At 26.9% G+C, this 21929-nt stretch overlaps 3 protein-coding genes across 3 annotated transcripts; all 3 read left to right on the top strand.

Annotated features, from left to right (window-relative positions):
* The first annotated feature begins 4716 nt into the window (after nucleotides 1-4716).
* On the top strand, nucleotides 4717-6919 carry LOC114175495 (sugar transport protein 10-like). Its single transcript, XM_028060250.1, has 3 exons — nucleotides 4717-5172; nucleotides 5282-5905; nucleotides 6464-6919. The coding sequence occupies exons 1-3, from the start codon at nucleotides 4717-4719 to the stop codon at nucleotides 6917-6919; spliced, it is 1536 nt and encodes a 511-aa protein (XP_027916051.1).
* Nucleotides 6920-12613: 5694 nt separating this feature from the next.
* LOC114175496 (sugar transport protein 10-like) lies at nucleotides 12614-14816 on the top strand. Its single transcript, XM_028060252.1, has 3 exons — nucleotides 12614-13069; nucleotides 13179-13802; nucleotides 14361-14816. Exons 1-3 carry the CDS (start codon nucleotides 12614-12616, stop codon nucleotides 14814-14816), a joined length of 1536 nt encoding a protein of 511 aa, XP_027916053.1.
* Nucleotides 14817-19281: 4465 nt separating this feature from the next.
* LOC114179121 (VQ motif-containing protein 29-like) lies at nucleotides 19282-20298 on the top strand. Its single transcript, XM_028065344.1, has one exon. It carries the CDS (start codon nucleotides 19532-19534, stop codon nucleotides 20033-20035), a length of 504 nt encoding a protein of 167 aa, XP_027921145.1. The 5' UTR covers nucleotides 19282-19531; the 3' UTR covers nucleotides 20036-20298.
* The last annotated feature ends 1631 nt before the right edge of the window (nucleotides 20299-21929 follow it).

Below are 21929 nucleotides of genomic sequence, written 5' to 3' on the forward strand. Positions count from 1 at the left end.
ATATTTTATTTAATCAGACTTATTACAATTCACTCTTAAGTCTCTCCCTAGTAACTAGTGACGGATCTTGATCAAAAATTTTAAAGCGGCCAAAATAATATAATCAAATTTTATATATTTAATCATTGTCACTAATATAATAAAATTATATATACTTTAGTATTGAAATCTCCTTGCATATTTTTTTTTATAAAAATAATAGTTTTGAAGTTGTATTTGATATAGAAACCATTTTAAATAAGTTGTTCTAATTTAATCTCTTTCACCATATATTCTCATATTTGACAACTTTTTCTTATAATAAGGTACAAAGAATTAATATGAAACTTCCTATCTATAATTCCAAAGAATTAATATGAAATTTCTCACTTATAATTCTTTAAATCTTAAGAAAGGGTTCTCTAATTCAACAATTGAATCCTTGGTATCATGCTTGAAAATAGGTGAAGAAATAAATTTGTATTGTTTTCATCTTCACAAGTATCTTTCCTTTTATCACTAAGAATGTTATTATTTTATTGTTCATCAATATACTATTTAAAAAAAGTTAAGACTAAAATGAATTTATCAAAATTTAATAAAAAATTGAAATACGTAATTACTAAAAAAAATCTAAGATAATCAACTCACATTTAAAAAATGGTTATGAAAAAAATATATAGTACATAACTTTTCTTTCTGTATTCATACAAAAATAAAGGTACAACAAACTCATACACTTCATAAGATAAAAAAAAAACTAAATATCAAGCTAATATACCCCTATTAAGAGACAAAAGAGATTTATCTTTTTTATCTTAAAAAAGAATGAATGAGTAATGAGAACGAGGAGAATGAATTTGTGTCTAACTTTATATTTCTTTTTTAAAACAAAAAAATAAATGAAGATATGTAATAATAGTAAATGAATACAATTAATGAAAAACTTAAAATGAGAGAGAACAAGAAAAATATCTCAATAAATTTTATTATTCTTTATTAAATGTGATTTTTTTTCTTTTATTATTTATTAATATTAAATATTATATTTTATAAAAAATAAAAAACAATCTAAAAAATTAAAAAAAGAAAGTATTTTAAAAAAAAATTAAAAAAATTTGGGGGAGTCATGGCCCCCTACTAGCCTCCTAATCTCCGTTATTGCTTGTACCAATAAATATTTGTATAAGAATAAAGACACACAAAACAAATAACACTAGAGCTAATATAAAAGTGTTTTATTTTCTTCTCTATATTATCTTTTACAATAGTGGTGTTCATAAGGTTCAGAGATCCTCCGCTACACTCAATTGATCTAAAGGGTTGTTGTATCTTGAGAGAGAAGCACATATGACTTTGTTTTGCCCTATGGAGCATAGGAGGCATTTTCTCTCAAATGACAACACTCTACGTTCCTCAATCTAGTATATTTTTACTCCTTTCCTTAATTATTTTTTATCTATTATTGTTATGAAAATTATTGGGTCTTAGTTTTATTATTGCTCCAATAATTATTATTATATTATTCATATTTTTTATTAATAGTAGTATTATTTGGTTAATCATTTTCTAAAACATATAAAAAAATAAGAAAAAAAAGTTAAAAAACTAAAAATCAATATAACAAATATATTTATCTAGACAAATACACGTGCTTACATATGTTCACACATACACATATGATATTTCTAAATTATTTAATAAACTAATTGTGCATGTAATTAGTACAAATGATGTGTCACTAGAATCAATATCCAATTTACATTAATATATCATTCAATAATGTCAAGAAATTGGACCTATTGAATGACATAACTAGAAGAAACACAACTAATATTATCATTAGATGGCAAAAATAATACTAGAGGTATATTTTCACTCACGTTAGAATATATAACCAAGAAATTTTATTTATTTTCATTAAGAGGTATATTAACCATCGTAAGATCCACACTTTGAAATATTTTAAATGTGATTCTCCTTATTTTCTTTTTTGTAACTCATAAGAATTTTATCACAACCTTTTGTAAGGAACTGAATATAACCAACTGAATATAAAGTTTTACCCTCTATAATTTTAGGCAAGCTAGAACTTGTAACATTTACAATATCAAAGGATATTTTTTTCTTTCACTACACCATTAGATTAATACTATATCAAGATGTTACCTAAGGAATAATACCACGAGTTTCACATAAAAACACTCATCTATAAAGAAATGTATCATCACTTCTCTATTTAATTAATTTTGTACCTCAAAATTTTATAACTGAATGGTTTCTAACCAAACTTCTCAACAATTGTTATAATAGCATGTCATATATCACAACTTAACATTTGTAATAATCAAAGAAAAATTACTAAATATTTTATTACAAGATAAATGTACTTAAGAAACCATCACAAATATATCATTTACCAACCAAAACACATGTCTACAAATAATAATCCTAATGCACTCAAAAAACACTTCAAAACCTTGTTGAGTAGCGAGGAAGTTCCTAAATCCAGAAACATGAAAAACTCCTTTTTAAAATAAGATAATTTTATGAAGACAAGTTTAATTTTACTTGACCATCCCCTCAAACTATGATATGAAGATTTTTTTTTTCAGCACGCACATGATCATAAGCATAATGTCAATTAAAATAATTCTTTTTTATTTCATGTTATAAACAATATTTTTAAATTCATAAATCTGATAAGAAAAAAATTGATTTATTGTCACTCAGCTTTTTTTTTTTCATATAAATATCAAGATTAACATTTTTTTCCTTACAAATGCATAGTTTCAAAACCCAATAGCAATTTTAGTATGACAAATTATTTCATAATATTTTTCATAACAAACACTTAAAATTTATACATGATAGAGACCATCTTTATCAGTTGTAAGAGTAGAAGACATTAAGAGATAAATTAATGTAATAGAAAAAACATGAGCCTTAAACATCACAAAAAAAAAATATTCAGTGAACCAGAACTTCATATATCCATAATTTCATTTATTGTTACAAATAGAAATAAAAACAACTATACAAATAAATTTTAGGCTTAGTTGAGACTAATTTAAACGCATTAGTTCATAAAAACAACACTACACACATTTTCTTTCTTTCTTTGATTGTTATTTTTTTTCTACAAAATTCACTTAGATCTCGAAGGTACATACATGCCTTCTTCACACAATCTTGTATGTAATTATGTTCAAGTGATGTATTCTCAATTTCATTGAATCAAATAGTTCAAAGGTTACACAAGTGATACTTTTATTTATTATTTATATTTTTCACATGAAAATATTAGACTATAAATTTCAAATGTTGAATGACGTAAACTCTTAATAGACTAGTTATAACATGTTAGAAATTTCCCAAATATGTGATATGGGATATTATGAGATATTCACATGGTCAATTATTTTCTTAGATGTGGTCCATTTGTCAATCAATGTTACAATTGTTGCATTAATTTTGATACCGTAATCTCATATAATTGACAATAATTTATTATGGTAACTACTCTATGATGGTCAGATATAAATATCAGAGGTGTTACGTGCTTTGGGTCATCAAATCTGCTCTCTTCTATATTATACTATACCACAAAAGTTTAGAGGTTAGAGGGTGAAGGCTTGAAAAAAAAAACGCATTAAGAATTCTCATGACAATGGCAATGGTCGAAGGGTAGTCCTTAATCAGTTTTCCCTGTAAGTGTTAAATTTAGTATTAGAACAAGTTAAATACTTTGTCTTGTTTCTTGAAGAATCTATCGTGGTTATTTTATTTAATTCCAATTTATTTTATAAAACTATATTATTAAATATAGAAAGTATTTTAATTTTTATGTTGCTTTGATAATTTTATAAAATTCAAGAACTTAAATTACCCATAATAGTATAAATTATATAGAATTGAGGTTTATTAAATTATTATAATATATAAGTACAATAAACTCAGTTTATAATTTATACTTTTACCTTTTATTTATTTTGTGATAAATATATTTCGTATAAAAAATTAATTAAATGAAAGTTTTGAAATAAAATAGACATAAGGTGAGAACTAAAGAGAGGAAAAAGATGATTTTTTATTTTTAAATTTAGTTAAAATAATGGCAAGATAGAGATATAAATGTACGTTTACCGATGTTTACACTTTCATTGTACCTTACAAGGATATTTGTGATTTATTATTATTATTATTATTTTTTTATTACATATAATAGAGAAAATATAGTATAAACTTTTGTGGGGTAACACTATTTACGAATTGAGAAAATAATTATACTTTGTTACATACAAATTAAAGTATAGGAGAAACAATCAATAATAAGAATGAGTCAAATAACAAAGTCCAAATCTTAATTTTAATTAGTAATATTTTTGAGGTAAATACTAACTTGATTTCCAACTTTCTAGCAAATACTAATAAATTTAATCAAATTATTCATCATTCCAACAAAAAAGTAATGCATAAGTGACCATTCAAACCTATTTTTATCGTGAAATTTTTTCAACCATCAAAAGTGTTTTGCTACTCTACTATTAAAGCACAAAGTTCTGTGTAAAAGAAGAGACAAGAGAAAAGAATAAAAGAAAGAAAAGGAGGCAATAAAATTTTCAAAGTGGTTATTGTTGTTTTCTTATAATAATTACACACTTCTGAAGGGGACTAGGTTAACCTTGTGGAGAGTGAAATTGAGTTCGGATATTTGTGAGAACTACAATTTGAAAGATGGCAGGTGGCTTTGCTGTAGATGGAGCAGTGCGACATTATGAAGGGAATGTCACAACATTTGTACTGATTACATGTTTTGTAGCTGCAATGGGAGGTCTTCTCTTTGGATATGATCTTGGTATTACAGGAGGAGTGACTTCCATGGAACCATTTTTGATTAAGTTCTTCCCTGGTGTGCACAAAGAAATGAAAGATACAACAGAAAGCAAGAATCAATATTGCAAATTTGACAACGAACTTCTTACTTTATTCACCTCTTCCTTATACCTTGCAGCACTAATAGCTTCTTTTTTTGCTTCTATTATAACTAGAATGTTGGGGCGTAAAGTCTCTATGCTTATTGGTGGCTTATTTTTTCTTGTTGGTTCACTACTAAATGGGTTTGCAATGAACATTGCAATGCTTATCATTGGTCGTATGTTTTTAGGAATTGGAGTGGGATTTTGTAATCAGGTAAGAATTAACATGAGTTATACATCTTAATTATTTAATTTGGTTTTCCTTTTTTATTTAGAAGGAAAATGATGATTAACTTTTACACCTTTGTTTATTACATCAATAGTCCGTACCAGTGTATTTGTCTGAAGTGGCTCCACCAAAAATTAGAGGTGCACTCAATATTGGCTTCCAAATGATGATTACAATTGGTATCCTAGTTGCAAACCTAATCAACTATGGTACAGCCAAGCATGAAAATGGGTGGAGGATTTCTCTAGGCATTGCAGCTGTGCCCGCAATTTTGTTATGTATAGGATCTCTCTGTGTAGTTGAAACACCTAATTCTTTGATTGAAAGAGGAAATTATGAAAAAGCTAAGAAAATGTTAAAGAAGATTCGTGGCACTGAGAAAATTGATGAGGAATATCAAGATCTTGTTGATGCTAGTGAAGAAGCAAAAAATGTAGAACATCCATGGAAGAACATTACAAGACCAAAATACAAGCCTCAACTAACTTTCTGCATTTTTATTCCAGCCTTTCAACAACTCACCGGCATCAATGTCATCATGTTTTATGCCCCGGTTCTCTTTCAGATTTTAGGCTTCGGTAATGAGGCTTCACTCATGTCTGCAGTTATCACTGGAGTTGTTAATGTTGTTGCCACACTAGTTTCTATCTTCACAGTAGACAAGTTTGGAAGAAGAGTGTTATTTCTTGAAGGTGGTGTCCAGATGTTTATTTGTCAGGTAAAAGTTGATAAGTCTAATACTTTTAAGCTTTTGCAACTTATAACTTCAATAAAACTTTAAACCTAGCTACTTTCTCTTAAGAAATGGATTTAAACCTAATTGAGTCTTGAAAAATTAGCTTGTAAGTTGAGGTTCATATACATCTCAAGGGTCATATTAGATATCTAAGGATGGTTTGATAGTAATGAAAATAATGTGTGATACAATAAACCCAACAAATAACAAACCTCATCAGAATAGGCTTTAAATGATTCTGATATCATCTTAAGAAGTAGACTTTAAGTTTAACTCGAGCTAACAAAAATGGCTTGTGAGATGAGATTTGCACCCACTTACATAGTATAAATTGACCATATTATCTAACTGATGAGAGATCTCCAACAATTTCTTGTATGTGAACATGCATGATTAATTTAATAAATATTATTTGAAACACCATGGATACATTTGTATAACAAACAATATTTTTGTGTATCACACTATAAATCTTGAAACCTAAGCTAAACATAATTTGTTATATATCATGTTTCTTATTGCTAATGCTTTGGATTGAAGGTTGTCGTTGGAATCATGATCGGTCTAAAGTTTGGGCTAAATGGTCAAGGAGCATTTAGTAAATCTGAAGCAGATATTTTGTTATTCTTTATTTGTGCATATGTTGCAGCATTTGCATGGTCATGGGGACCGTTGGGATGGTTGGTGCCAAGTGAAATATGTTCTCTAGAAATTCGACCAGCAGGCCAAGCTACCAATGTTGCAGTCAACATGTTATTTACGTTTGCAATTGCTCAAGTCTTTCTTACCATGCTTTGTCACTTGAAGTTTGGTTTGTTCTTCTTCTTCGCAGGATTTGTGGTTATCATGACCATCTTCATTGCATTACTTTTACCCGAAACTAAGAACGTTCCCATTGAAGAAATGAATCTACTCTGGACTTCACATTGGTTTTGGAATAAAATTGTTCCCAAGGATGCTGATTCTAACTCTAAGAACAATAAGTCTGTTGTATAAATTCAATTGTAGTCAAGTATTGGTTATGATTAAAAAAAAATCATAATTTGGAGAAGGTGTAATCTTTTCAAAATTATGCAATAAAAATAAATGAGTTCTTTTCATTCTTGTTGTTCTATCTTATTTTAAGTAACAAATTTTATACCGAAGGTAAATTCCTTAATTCATCAAGTAAAAAGAATTATTGTAGGTTGTCTTTTAGATTTTTAAAATATTACATTAATTTAATATGATATGATTATATATATATATATATATATATAAATAAATAAAGGTGACATCAACTTCTAATTTCACTTTAAGTTAGGTAAAAGCATCATAATATTTTTTAAATTACAGTAAGGTGTACTTTTTAAAAATTTTAAATTATTTTTTGTCTTTAAATGATCAATAATAATTTAGCATACCATAATAAATCCTCACTCATAAACTCAATAATAATAATTCAACTAGTTTAATTTTCTCTTACCTAACCCCTATTACAACATTATTTTAATTAATATATAAAATTAATTCATTTTTCCTTTGTCACCATTTACTTGTTTAATAATTAACCAAAATATATACTTTATCTTTAACAATTTTATCCCTTTCTTTCATGAAATTTTGGTAGTTGACCATCATGAATAATCACTTATGAATTGTAATGATATACAAAATATTAAAAATAGTATTAAATATTTTTATATTTAATTATTTTAAAATGTCATTATTAAGTATTTCACCTTGATTCTGCACACAAAAACTATCAATTGTTAATGTTCTCTCTGAAAAATCATATTTTATAGTATACTTGTGAGAATATTCAACATGTTGATTTATGTCTTCAATATTTTGATTTCATTTAACTTAAGTGAAAACGATTGATCGAAAGTTAATTTAGTTGATTAAATATATTAATAATAGAACTATAGTAGCTAGCCAATGATACAAAATTAATGAACAATTTTACGTCATAATCAATGTACTTATTTTATAGGTATATTAGGAGCCTTTATTTGAGTAGGTCTATGCTAGATAGGTAAGTTGAACCTAATATAGAATTTGTTAGGGTGTCTTAATTTGAGTATTAGTTATCTAGTTACTTCAATGATACTTTTTAATTTGGAATGAGATGGTGCCTACCTCAAAGGATAATGTATCTTAATATTAACCTATATAAAAATAATCTTTATAATGTCGTATATAAGATTTCATAGAACTAAATCTGATTGAGATAACCTAGAATCAACTTTACTCCATCTGAAAATGCATAAAGTCTATTTTTAAAACTCAAATTAGTCGAAATGAATCTTTGAACTAGATTATTAAGTTAGTTTGTACCGTACTCTTTAATACATATTGTTCATTTGGACTCGTTTGAATCTACATGAAACATCAAAAGACATGGTTATGATAATATAGACGTATATAATAACATAAAGAAAAGTATTATATAATAAAATGAATTGCAATTATATTTTTGCAATTACCATTGAGCATCAAATTAATTAGTCGAATTAATCAACATTCATTAGAGTTACTAACTAGCAAATAACTTATTCTTTGAAAAACTAACCATATCTATTTTTTTCTCTTAATTAAAAAAAGAAAGAAGACAAAAATGAATATTGAAATTGTAAATTATCAATTAAAAAAATGTTATTTGGTGAACATTTAATGAAATTAGGTGCACTTAAATATTACTATATTTGTGAAAATAAATTCAAATTTAAAGATTAACCCTGTCCATTATGATTTTGATTACGTTATAAATGTTTTTATAATGATTTAAATAAGTGGATTCAGACCTACTTGTATCTCAGTCCTCCAAACTGTCCATTAAAAGTTTAGTTATTAATTGTTTATTCATTATATATTCTTGTATTATGTAAAAATTTAGAATTGATAAACAAAAGTAATGTTAATAGCTGGAAAAATTAAGATTGTGAGAATTAGGAATGATTTTGTGTTGCATTTCAATTTTATAATTTATTATGCATGATGTATTACATGAACCTTTAATTTTTAATCATTGACTCTTAATTTTCATATATTATATTTGTTAAATGTATAAAAATAAAAAAAATAACTATTTCAAAATTTAGGTAGGTTAAATCATTTAGCTCGACAAATGTGATGGACCGATCAAATTAACACTTTTTTTTAAAACTACATGTTAAATAAGTCAAGTCAAATTAATACATTTGTAAACACAAGTAGAATCATGACTGAACAATACAAATTTAAGAAAATAGAAAAGTTGTTATCCTAATTCATTAAAATAGAATTAAATAAAAATATAACAAAATTATCTTTTAAACCAAAGTTAGGCCTATACGTTGATTACACGTTAGGAAAATACATGTGATGTAACGTGTATTCTAACTTTAATTACATGCGCATAATGAGTTTAATTTTAAAAAACATTTATTTTACCCTTTAATTATGTAAACCAAATCGTCTGTTAGTTATTGACTTAAAAAATATTTATAAAATTTAGCTAGGTCCAAGAAGGATTAACTTTATTCCTTCATCTATATATGAAAATTAATTTACATAGTTATTTTTGTAAGAACTAATCTTTTGGTTTATATTTTTGAATGTTTTCAAGTTGTAATAGTTTTAATGAGTATTTTTATATTAAATTATAATTATCAATCATATTATTAATTCACTATAATAATCAATAATTTTTAAAAACATTTTGTGAATCGAATTTTTTATCACATTTTTTTTATATTTAACATGATATTCTTTAAAATTAGTATATGAATGAAAATTGTAGTTACCAAATAAGTAGAATACTTAAATTGATAATAAGTAATTTTCGATATTATTATATGAATACAAATTTTAGTTACCAAATACGTGTCACACTCAAGAGGATAATACATTATATTTAAAATTATCATTAAACACAAATTTAAATTAGTAAGTAAGTTTGATATAATAGTTAAGGATCTGGAAACCAAGTATTATATGATTTTTTTTTTAACTAAATTAAATTTATTTTTCATGTAATCTAATTTTTCCTCTAATTAAATTTATTAGAAACTTATCGTGACAGACCATCACTCAATCCAAAATGCTATATTTGTTCTAATCGATATTCGATGGCTTTCTTTCTATATTTTTATATTCGTGTTAAACAATCAATAGCATAAAACCTGTTACGTATATTTTACGAAATAGAAAAGTACAAGAATTCTAAAACATTAGAAATTTAGAATACATATTATTAGAATATATATTATTATATTAAAATATTTATAGTTTATTAAATAATTTTAAAAGATTATATGTGTATGTATGAGCATATGTAAGCAAGCACCGTGACGAAGTTTGCCAACATTATTTAGAGTCAAAATAATATATTCAAAATTTATACAGTATAATATTTTTTCTTCTATGTTCATAAAATAAAAAATTATTATACAAGAGACTCATTAAATAAATGATTAAATTAATATTTCACTATCAAGTGAAAGTGAGACAAGAAAAAATTACCTTCTTCATTAAAATCCAGTTATAGCAAAACATACAATACAATACTTTTTTTTCTATGTTCATAAAATAAAAAATTAATATAAAAGAGACTCATTAAATAAATTATTAAACTAATATTTCACTATCAATCGAGACAAAAGAATTACCTTATTATTTTCTTCCTCGAGAATGGAAGAGAATAGAGGAAAAACAAGAGCAACAATAATAGATCCTTTTCTCTTAAAAAAAACAAAAGAAAACATGTGAGAATGAGATATCACAACAATTTGTGAAAAACTCAAGCCATAATGGAAAAAATAATAAAAAATATCTTAATAAATATTTTTATTCTTTATATTTTATTATGTTTAATTTTATATTTTATTATTTATTAACATTAATTATTATGTTTATAAAAGAAATCAAAATTTGATTTAATCATTATTAATTGTAATATATTTCCTCATATCTAAAATATAAAAAAAATTCAAAATACCAATAATATAAAATGTCTAGATAAATATATATGTTATCTTGATTCTTAATTTCTTAAAGTTATTTTTTCTTTTTATTTCCATACACACCTTTTCTTTCTTTGGTTGTTCTTTTTCTAAGAAATTCACTTAGATCTCAAAGGTACATGCCTACTTAACACAATCTTGTATATAATTATGTTCAAGTGATGTATTCTCAATTTCATTGAATCAAATAGTTCAAAGGTTACACAAGTGATACTTTTATTTATTATTTATATTTTTCACATGAAAATATTAGACTATAAGTTTCAAATGTTAAATGATGTAAACTCTTAATAGACTAGTTATAGCATGTTGGAAGTTTCCCAAATATGTGATATGGGATATTATGAGATATTCACATGGTCAATTATTTTCTTAGATGTGGTCCATTTGTCAATCAATTTTACAATTGTTGCATCAATTTTGATATTGTAATCTCATATAATTAACAATAATTTATTATGGTAACTACTCTATAATGGTCAGATATAAATCTCATAGGTGTTACGTGTTTTGGGTCATCAATTCTGCTCTCTTCTACATTATACTATGCCAGCAAAGTTTAGAGGCTAGAGGGTAAAGGTTTAAAACGAAAAAATGCATTAAAAATTCTAATGACAATGACAATGGTCGAATGGTAGTCCTTAATAAATTTTTCCTATAAGTTTTAAATTTAGTATTAGAGCAAGTTAAATACTTTGCCTTCTCTTTTGAAGAATCTATCGTGGTTATTTTATTTAATTCCATATTATTATATAAAACTATATTATTAAATATAGAAAGTATTTTAATTTTTATGTTGCTTTGATAATTTTATAAAATTCAAGAACTTATATTACCCATAATAGTATAAATTATATAGAATTGAGGTTTATTAAATTATTATAATATATAAGTACAATAAACTCAGTTTATAAATTATACTTTTACCTTTTATTTATTTTGTGATAAATATATTCCGTATAAAAAATTAATTAAATGAAAATTTTGAAATAAAATAGACATAAGGTGAGAACTAAAGAGAGGAAAAAGGTGATTTTTTATTTTTAAATTTAGTTAAAATAATGGCAAGATATAGATATAAATGTATGTTTACCGATGTTTACACTTTTATTGTACCTTACAAGGATATTTGTGAATTATTATTATTATTATTATTATTATTATTATTATTATTGTTATTATTATTATTATTTTTATTACATATAATAGAGAAAATATAGTATAAACTTTTGTGGGGTAACACTATTTACGAATTGAGAAAATAATTAACAAATTAAAGTATAGGAGAAACAATCAATAATAAGAATGAGTCAAATAACAAAGTCCAAATCTTAATTTTAATTAGTAATGTTTTTGAGGTAAATACTAACTTGATTTCCAACTTTCTAGCAAATACTAATAAATTTAATCAAATTATTCATCATTCCAACAAAAAAATAATGCATAAGTGACCATTCAAACCTATTTTGTCGTGAAATTTTTTCAACCATCAAAAATGTTTTGCTTCTCTACTTATTAAAGCACATCATTATGTGTAAAAGAAGTGACAAGAGAAAAGAATAAAAGAAAGAAAAGGAGGCAATAAAATTTTCAAAGTGATTATTGTTGTTTTCTTATAATAATTACACACTTTTGAAGGGAATTAGGTTAACCTTGTGGAGAGTGAAATTGAGTTCGGATATTTGTGAGAACTACAATTTGAAAGATGGCAGGTGGCTTTGCTGTAGATGGAGCAGTGCGACATTATGAAGGGAATGTCACAACATTTGTACTGATTACATGTTTTGTAGCTGCAATGGGAGGTCTTCTCTTTGGATATGATCTTGGTATTACAGGAGGAGTGACTTCCATGGAACCATTTTTGATTAAGTTCTTCCCTGGTGTGCACAAAGAAATGAAAGATACAACAGAAAGCAAGAATCAATATTGCAAATTTGACAACGAACTTCTTACTTTATTCACCTCTTCCTTATACCTTGCAGCACTAATAGCTTCTTTTTTTGCTTCTACTATAACTAGAATGCTAGGGCGTAAAGTCTCTATGCTTATTGGTGGCTTATTTTTTCTTGTTGGTTCACTACTAAATGGGTTTGCAATGAACATTGCAATGCTTATCATTGGTCGTATGTTTTTAGGAATTGGAGTGGGATTTTGTAATCAGGTAAGAATTAACATGAGTTATACATCTTAATTATTTAATTTGGTTTTCCTTTTTTATTTCCAAGGAAAATGATGATTAACTTTTCCACCTTTGTTTATTACATCAATAGTCCGTACCAGTGTATTTGTCTGAAGTGGCTCCACCAAAAATTAGAGGTGCACTCAATATTGGCTTCCAAATGATGATTACAATTGGTATCCTAGTTGCAAACCTAATCAACTATGGTACAGCTAAGCATGAAAATGGGTGGAGGATTTCTCTAGGCATTGCAGCTGTGCCCGCAATTTTGTTATGTATAGGATCTCTCTGTGTAGTTGAAACACCTAATTCTTTGATTGAAAGAGGAAATTATGAAAAAGCTAAGAAAATGTTAAAGAAGATTCGTGGCACTGAGAAAATTGATGAGGAATATCAAGATCTTGTTGAAGCTAGTGAAGAAGCAAAAAATGTAGAACATCCATGGAAGAACATTACAAGACCAAAATACAAGCCTCAACTAACATTCTGCATTTTTATTCCAGCCTTTCAACAACTCACCGGCATCAATGTCATCATGTTTTATGCCCCGGTTCTCTTTCAGATTTTAGGCTTTGGTAATGAGGCTTCACTCATGTCTGCAGTTATCACTGGAGTTGTTAATGTTGTTGCCACACTAGTTTCTATCTTCACAGTAGACAAGTTTGGAAGAAGAGTGTTATTTCTTGAAGGTGGTGTCCAGATGTTTATTTGTCAGGTAAAAGTTGATAAGTCTAATACTTTTAAGCTTTTGCAACTTATAACTTCAATAAAACTTTAAACCTAGCTACTTTCTCTTAAGAAATGGATTTAAACCTAATTGAGTCTTGAAAAATTAGCTTGTAAGTTGAGGTTCATATACATCTCAAGGGTCATATTAGATATCTAAGGATGGTTTGATAGTAATGAAAATAATGTGTGATACAATAAACCCAACAAATAACAAACCTCGTCAGAATAGGCTTTAAATGATTCTGATATCATCTTAAGAAGTAGACTTTAAGTTTAACTCAAGCTAACAAAAATGGCTTGTGAGATGAGATTTGCACCCACTTACATACTATAAATTGACCATATTATCTAACTGATGAGAGATCTCCAACAATTTCTTGTATGTGAACATGCATGATTAATTTAATAAATATTATTTGAAACACCATGGATACATTTGTATAACAAACAATATTTTTGTGTATCACACTATAAATCTTGAAACCTAAGCTAAACATAATTTGTTATATATCATGTTTCTTATTGCTAATGATTTGGATTGAAGGTTGTCGTTGGAATCATGATCGGTCTAAAGTTTGGGCTAAATGGTCAAGGAGCATTTAGTAAATCTGAAGCAGATATTTTGTTGTTCTTTATCTGTGCATATGTTGCAGCATATGCATGGTCATGGGGACCGTTGGGATGGTTGGTGCCAAGTGAAATATGTTCTCTAGAAATTCGACCAGCAGGCCAAGCTACCAATGTTGCGATCAACATGTTATTTACGTTTGCAATTGCTCAAGTCTTTCTTACCATGCTTTGTCACTTGAAGTTTGGTTTGTTCTTCTTCTTCGCAGGATTTGTGGTTATCATGACCATCTTCATTGCATTACTTTTACCCGAAACCAAGAACGTTCCCATTGAAGAAATGAATCTACTTTGGACTTCACATTGGTTTTGGAATAAAATTGTTCCCAAGGATGTTGATTCTAACTCTAAGAACAATAAGTCTGTTGTATAAATCCAATTGTAGTCAAGTATTGGTTATGATTAAAAAAAAAATCATAATTTGGAGAAGGTGTAATCTTTTCAAAATTATGCAATAAAAATAAATGAGTTCTTTTCATTCTTGTTGTTCCATCTTATTTTAAGTAACACATTTTATGCCGAAGGTAAATTCCTTAATTCATCAAGTAAAAAGAATTATTGTAGGTTGTCTTTTAGGTTTTTGAAATATTACATTAATTTAATATTATATATATATATATATATATATATATATATATATAAAATAAATGTGACATCAACTTCTAATTTCATTTCATGTTAGGTAAAAACATCATAATATTTTTTAAATTACAGTAAGGTGTACTTTTTAAAAATTTTAAATAATTTTTTGTCTTTAAATGATCAATAATAATTTAGCATACCATAATAAATCGTCAATCATAAACTCAATAATAATAATTTAACTAGTTTAATTTTCTCTTACCTAACCCCTATTACAACATTATTTTAATTAATGTATAAAATTAATTCATTTTTCCTTTGTCACCATTTACTTGTTTAATAATGAACCAAAATATATAATTTATCTTTAACAATTTTATCTCTTTCTTTCATGACATTTTGATAGTTGACCATCATGAATAACCACTTATGAATCGTAATGATGTACAAAATATTAAAAATAGTATTAAATATTTTTATATTTAATTATTTTAAATAATATTATGTTGTAAATGTCATAAATAAGTTTACCCATTATTTCACACACACAATACTCAAGTTTTATTCATCTATTTGTCCCAACATTTTCTAAATTGAATAAAACTTATTAAAAATGACATTTTTACTCCACATGTTATGTAAGTTACAAAAAAAACTTTATCAGTCTCTAATCAAAATCATTTTTATGTCTTAAAGGTTTTATGAAAATTTATAGGGAGCCTTAATGATCAATCTTAAACGATTTTGTTTAAAAAATATATCCTAAGAGGAAAACATAGTGAATTTATTTGTTGATCAAGTTCATGTGAAAGGAGAATAAACTTAGAATTGACATTAAGCTAGGATATCAAATATAACATTCTCGGTTTACTAAAGTCAAAGTAGTCAATTTATTTGCACAATGGATATCTTTCTAAAAAAATATGAGAAACTTGAAATTGCATATTTATACACAAGTGAAAGCATTTTCTTCATCTTTCTCTCAATACCACGAAACAAAAGAGAAAGCCTAATGCATCAAATAAAAATCATATTCAATCCAAAGCTTCTTGAAATTAACACTTTATACATATTTTACCGCCAAAATAACCTTGTTAATTCTGCATGAATAAAATTATGTACGCCCAAAAAAAAAAGAAGAAAGTACCAATATATTTTCTTCTACTACATTTACAATGCACACGTTGTGTATCTAGGACAATCTCTTCTAACACCATCTATATTTGCTTTGGTCTAATTAGCCATAAGAGGCTACCAAAGAACTTGAATATTGGAAGAAAATTTACTAAGTTGAGTACCAACATAAAAAAACAATTTCAGCACCATAAAATTTGTTGTATTGTTATACAAATATTTTCTTAGACAAATTTCCAACAAATTGAACATAATTCTTTACCATTCGGATAGCATAGTCAATTTGTATAGACTTTTGAGATCTACCATAATTACGCACGTGCCATAACATTCAAATAGAAATTGGAATTTTAATTCATACTATTCATATAAAAAATAATACTTATTTAATTGTTATTTTTAATAATTTTATGAAAACGGATATTAGAAAATAAAAATAATATTTTCATGACTTAAAATAACAATAGAAATAAATAAGAACAATATTTTATGAAAACGGAAATTAGAAAATAAAAATAATATTTTCATGACTTAAAATAACAATAGAATAAGAAGAATATTTTATGATCGATGTAATCTACACACTTCAGGCCAAATAGATGCGTTAAAAATACAAATAAAAGTTAGATAATTAAACATCAAATTAAAATATATAAAAAAATCATTTTTTAACATGAAAATTATAATAAGAGATAAGACCAAGTCTATAAGTAGAAATTCATTCTTCTAATTTAAAAGGTTTTAACTTATTAGCCTATTTTGTCTCACTTAAAATAAGGGAAGAAGATCTTATATGTTAAGAGAGACTATTAGAATAAAATATAATTAGATGTTATATATACTTAAAGATATATTTAGAGAGAAGGAATAAAATAATTTCTTGAACCAAGACATATCGTTTACATAGAAATGATAATTTTATATAATAGAAAAACATATTAAAATATATATTTATGTGATGTATTGATAGTTGATATATACTATATTTACAATTTGTTTACTAGTTAAGAAATTATTTGAGAAGATGTCTTTTTCAAAAGGTTACGAGGGTTCGAAAAATAAACGTCGTCTATTACGTTCGTCAAGCAATGTAAATATTTATAAGGATTAAATATGTGATTTGAATCTTATCGGAAAGATGACAGTCTTTTTTAACTTTAGAATTTTTTTTTCTATAAAAAAGGTAATTAAAATAAGAATAAAGAATGCAGAATAAGACAGAAATAGAGAGGTATTATCTATAAGATTGATAATTCAAAGGAAGATTTGTCACAAAAATATCCTTTTTTGATAAGAATTGATAATAGAGATGCCACAATTAATAAGATTGACAAGTTGAATGAAGGTTCGTCACAAAGATCCATGTCTTTGATAAGAACCAAATAATAGTGGCGCTACAAAGATCTCAATCTTTGATAAGTCAAGGAAGATTCGCCAAAAAGATTCTTGTCTTTGACGAGAACCTTAAGATAAAAAGATAAAACAGAAAAAGAATATCAAAAGATATTCAAAATATCAAAAGATATAGAAAAATATCCTAAAATTCAAAAGGTATCAAAAGATAACAAAAGGTAAAATAAAATTAAAAAAGATAAGTTGGATCATTTACACAACTAAATTTAATTATTTAAATTATCCTTTAATTGTACGATCTTTATGTCTTCATATTCTTTTATTGTTGAAAGTTCCTCCTCAAGTTCTTCTTGTATGTGCTCAAGAGATACTTCTCTATCAATATGTTTTTAGTCCCTTAACTTTCAGTATATAATTTTGACCAAATTTAGTCCAACTTTGAAAACATGTGAATTTAGTCATTTTAACCAAATTTTCTTAAGTTTATTTAATGTTTGAAACGCGTTTTTCAACTAAAATTAAAGCTAAAATATGTCAAATAGCTAACATTGAAACGAAAATGTGTTAAATGGTAAATGGTATGAATAACTCAATTGTTATCATAAAACGTGTTTGAAACGTTAAATAAATTTAACAAAATTTGGTTAAAATGACTAATTTTACATATTTCTAAAATTTAAAAATTAAATTAATCTAAATTTCGAAAGAAAAAAAATAATTCTAATTTGTATTAATAATGTTTAATATGGGACTAGTCGGTCAAAACATTATTAGCCAGCATGAATGTTAAATATCCAAGTTGGCACGTGAATATGTTTAAATGTTAATTGTTTATGCAAGTGGGGACGGGGAAATTTTAATTGGAAGCAATTATGTATCCTGGTATGGTATCTATCATTTTATAATCACAAAAGAATAATTAAATAAGATACGAATGTATTTTGTACTTAAAACCAAAAAAAAAAAAAGTACTTTTGTTAACTAAGAAATAAAAGAAAGCCAAATGTATATACGTAAAATGGTGATATATTGTGTGAATACAGATGATGAAATGATTTAATGATCTATCGTTTTTCAACAACCAGCATGACGAGTATTTTAGATTTGAGAAGATGTGGACATAACTTATATAAACATGTTCAAGAATTAAATCGAAATTTGTAAATTTAAAAAAGATAATGATATTATAACTTTTATTTTTTTAATTCTTATTATTTAACTTTTCAAATAATTTAATATAAATTATTGATTAATATATTATTATTTTTTTTAAATAATTAATAATCCACGTTAAGTTACGGAAAAAGAAAACGAAAAAAAAAGTAAAAAAAACAAATTGGAGGCAAATATAATTTTCCAGAAGAAAATGAGTGGCAGGAAGAGCATTCGCGGTCTATCCCCGTTGTTGGCATAACCTGTTAGTTCCCTCCGAATGCGACACGACAGGACAGGACCCACCACACCACTCTCGTCTGGCGGCTATTCTTTTCTCTCTTCCATTCATTCTTTTCAAGTAATCACTCAACTCACGTTGAATCTTGAATCTCGATCTCACTCACCTTAGACCTTTGCATAGCATGACTTCAGCGCACACGTGTACATATATATTTCTCTCCTGTGATACTTCTAACAAAGACAAATCTGAAGCCATTTTCAAAACCTACAAACACTATTATTAATTGCTTCTTCATCCAACTCATTATTCCTTTGACCAAATACCATCTCCTGCATATTTTATTATATCCGCCGACGGTCACGACAAAATCCTCGTTTGAATTTCTCCCACACATCCAGACTCCCCATTCATTCCCCGGCTGCCTCATCTTTAAGTCGTTGGTCTTTGTTGAAATTCAATACACCACGCCACAATTGTTGCCCACAATCATAAAAATCCATAAATATATATCTTCATAGTCGATCAGTTTGTGATCACAACTCAAACAATTCAATCATTTTGCATCGTAACTAGAAAACAGAAAAGCAAAAGCACTTTTATTAAATTTTCACGACGTTGTCATCATGGAAGCCTATTCTAGTTCTTTTTCCTCGTCCAACTCTTCATACTTGACCCAAAACCCTGATGAATCCAAGGGGCTGATGAAGCTAGTGTACCCTCTTCAGTCGCACAATTCCTGGCTCCACTCCGTGAGGAAGCCATCGGCGAAGCCCAGGAAGAAGGCACCGGTGGCACCGATGCCACCAACACCGGCCAAAGTGTACAAAGTGGACGCTGTAAACTTCCGCGACGTGGTTCAGCAGCTCACAGGTGCACCCGAGCAGAAGCCCCAGCCACGTGAGCAACAGCTTCTTCAAAGCAACGTCGCACGTGCTGGCACTTCCCTCGGCGTTCCCAATGTGCCCCAGAAGCAAAATGAAGGAAGCGCAGACACGTGCACTAAATGGTACCAGGACTTGGACTTTGGCATGAATTTGCTCTCACCAACTTCTTATAGTACTTTCTTTTTCCTTCCTCTTTTGAGCCCAAGAGATGTCACCAGTTTGGAAGCGGGGAAGGTTCTTTAGGACTTTTATCACTAATTTCTGCACACCATATGCTATTCATATGTACTTCTATTCCATTATCTACTTTATTTTTATTTTTTTGTTGTTACTGTTTTGGGGCGTAGTCGAGTGCCAACAATATAACAAACTAACTAACTGTTACCGACCCTTTAGTGTGTGAGGTTATGTACCTTGATTATCTCTGTATCTCTTTTGTTTCATCCATTGTCTTTATACCCGGATATTTGCTTGTTAGATATATAAAGTAGCATGTTTGATCAAAAGTTGTTCTAAACAACTATATTAAAAGTTAATGATTGAAATTAACTCGCAAAGCTAATCTTAATCAGAAGTAAATGTATAATAAGTGTGGGAATTTAGTGATCTAATATGATGTTCCACTGTATTGTCGAAGGATCATACTTATATAATATGCAAAAGAAAAATGATAAGTTGTGGCCTAACTTTCTTCTCTTACTTTCAATTTATAATTTCTTTTAAGATCTGCCTCTAGCCTCCCATGAGATACATGGGAAGGGGAGAGTCCAATCCCATTGTAATTGAGAATGGAAGATATAGAAGCCATGTTTCGAAGAAGTACAATATCTTTCTGAAACTTGGGGGTTATTGAACGGAAAATTACATTTATATCCATAATAAAATAAATAAATAAAGTGATTCTAGATGTCACTCAATGATTAGAGACACGTAAGATAGACTAGCAATGCTCAATTTTAAAATAAAATAATATTATTCATAGTTGTTAAGTGATAGCTTGTAGACAAAATTTATACGGTCAAACTTTCATGCTCCTATATACAAAATACGTGTGTGAGCGCGCGGGAGGGAGGCTATGTAAGTCTTACAAAAATGTAATAACAGCAAGAATTTTACAAATTTTATGGTTGTTTAGTAGAAAAAAAAAATTATGTGAAAAAGAAGAAGATAACATATATAAATATGGATACAAAGAGTAGAATGACGGAAAATATGTGTGAACTAAGAGTTTTATCTAGAATGAAAAATTAAAGAATAAAATAATATAAAAGGAATGAATATTTTATTTTTTGATTGATTATAATATTATAAAGTAAAGTAGCTTTATATAAATTGCAATTTACGGTTTATGAAAAAACAATTTGCTATATATGAAAACATTAGTTTCGGGCCAGGCAATTAAAATCTATTAGCAGTGAACAATGGAAAGAAATAGGATAATATTTATGCAAGATAAAATATATATCCTTATGTAAAAGAATTAAGTTTTGGTAAAGTTTAATAGCAATACACCCATATATCAATATTACTTTATTTTATATTTAGTATATATTCATTTGTATAAATTAATTGACAAAAAGATAGGCTTATCCATTTTTACTGTGTTACTCCATCTCTAGTTTCATAATGTTTATCAAACCCAACTTTGTATGATTGATTTAAAATTTAACTATAAATAATTTTTAGTGTAAATTTAATCAAGTTGAATAAGATGCTTTATAGAATGTGTGTGTCCATAGACTATATATACTTGTTTTAAGAAATTGATTTTAATGTTCTGGGTTGTGTTCATTGGTTAGAATATTGGTAGATGGAATTGTTTATTTCCATAGAATATTGAAAACAAATAGTATTATATAATATATCGGTGATAGCAGATTTAGAGTGAAGGTTTGATATGAATTATCTGTCAGGTGATTACTAATTTAATAGTATTAGTTCGTACCGATTTAATTAAGAAAAATAAAATCAGATATTTTTTATGGATTTTTGGCCCATTATATAATTTACATATACATTCTTTATAACGCGAGATCATGTTTTTCTTATGTATATTAAATTGCACAACACTGTTATAAGAAACATGAGATGTTTCTCTCTGTCTGAGGTTTGACAAGAAAGAAAAAAAATAGAGCGA

Source organism: Vigna unguiculata, chromosome 3 (genome assembly GCF_004118075.2).
Source record: "Vigna unguiculata cultivar IT97K-499-35 chromosome 3, ASM411807v1, whole genome shotgun sequence".
NCBI classification, from domain to species: domain Eukaryota; kingdom Viridiplantae; phylum Streptophyta; class Magnoliopsida; order Fabales; family Fabaceae; genus Vigna; species Vigna unguiculata.

What these genes read in the sequence shown, in the direction of transcription:
- LOC114175495 (XM_028060250.1), top strand. Translation starts at nt 4,717, where the DNA reads ATGGCAGGTGGCTTTGCTGTAGATGGAGCAGTGCGACATTATGAAGGG. An exon ending in GAGTGGGATTTTGTAATCAG is followed by an intron (nt 5,173 to 5,281) that starts GTAAGAATTAAC and finishes TTACATCAATAG; the next exon opens with TCCGTACCAGTGTATTTGTC. An exon ending in TCCAGATGTTTATTTGTCAG is followed by an intron (nt 5,906 to 6,463) that starts GTAAAAGTTGAT and finishes TTTGGATTGAAG; the next exon opens with GTTGTCGTTGGAATCATGAT.
- LOC114175496 (XM_028060252.1), top strand. Translation starts at nt 12,614, where the DNA reads ATGGCAGGTGGCTTTGCTGTAGATGGAGCAGTGCGACATTATGAAGGG. An exon ending in GAGTGGGATTTTGTAATCAG is followed by an intron (nt 13,070 to 13,178) that starts GTAAGAATTAAC and finishes TTACATCAATAG; the next exon opens with TCCGTACCAGTGTATTTGTC. An exon ending in TCCAGATGTTTATTTGTCAG is followed by an intron (nt 13,803 to 14,360) that starts GTAAAAGTTGAT and finishes TTTGGATTGAAG; the next exon opens with GTTGTCGTTGGAATCATGAT.
- LOC114179121 (XM_028065344.1), top strand. Translation starts at nt 19,532, where the DNA reads ATGGAAGCCTATTCTAGTTCTTTTTCCTCGTCCAACTCTTCATACTTG.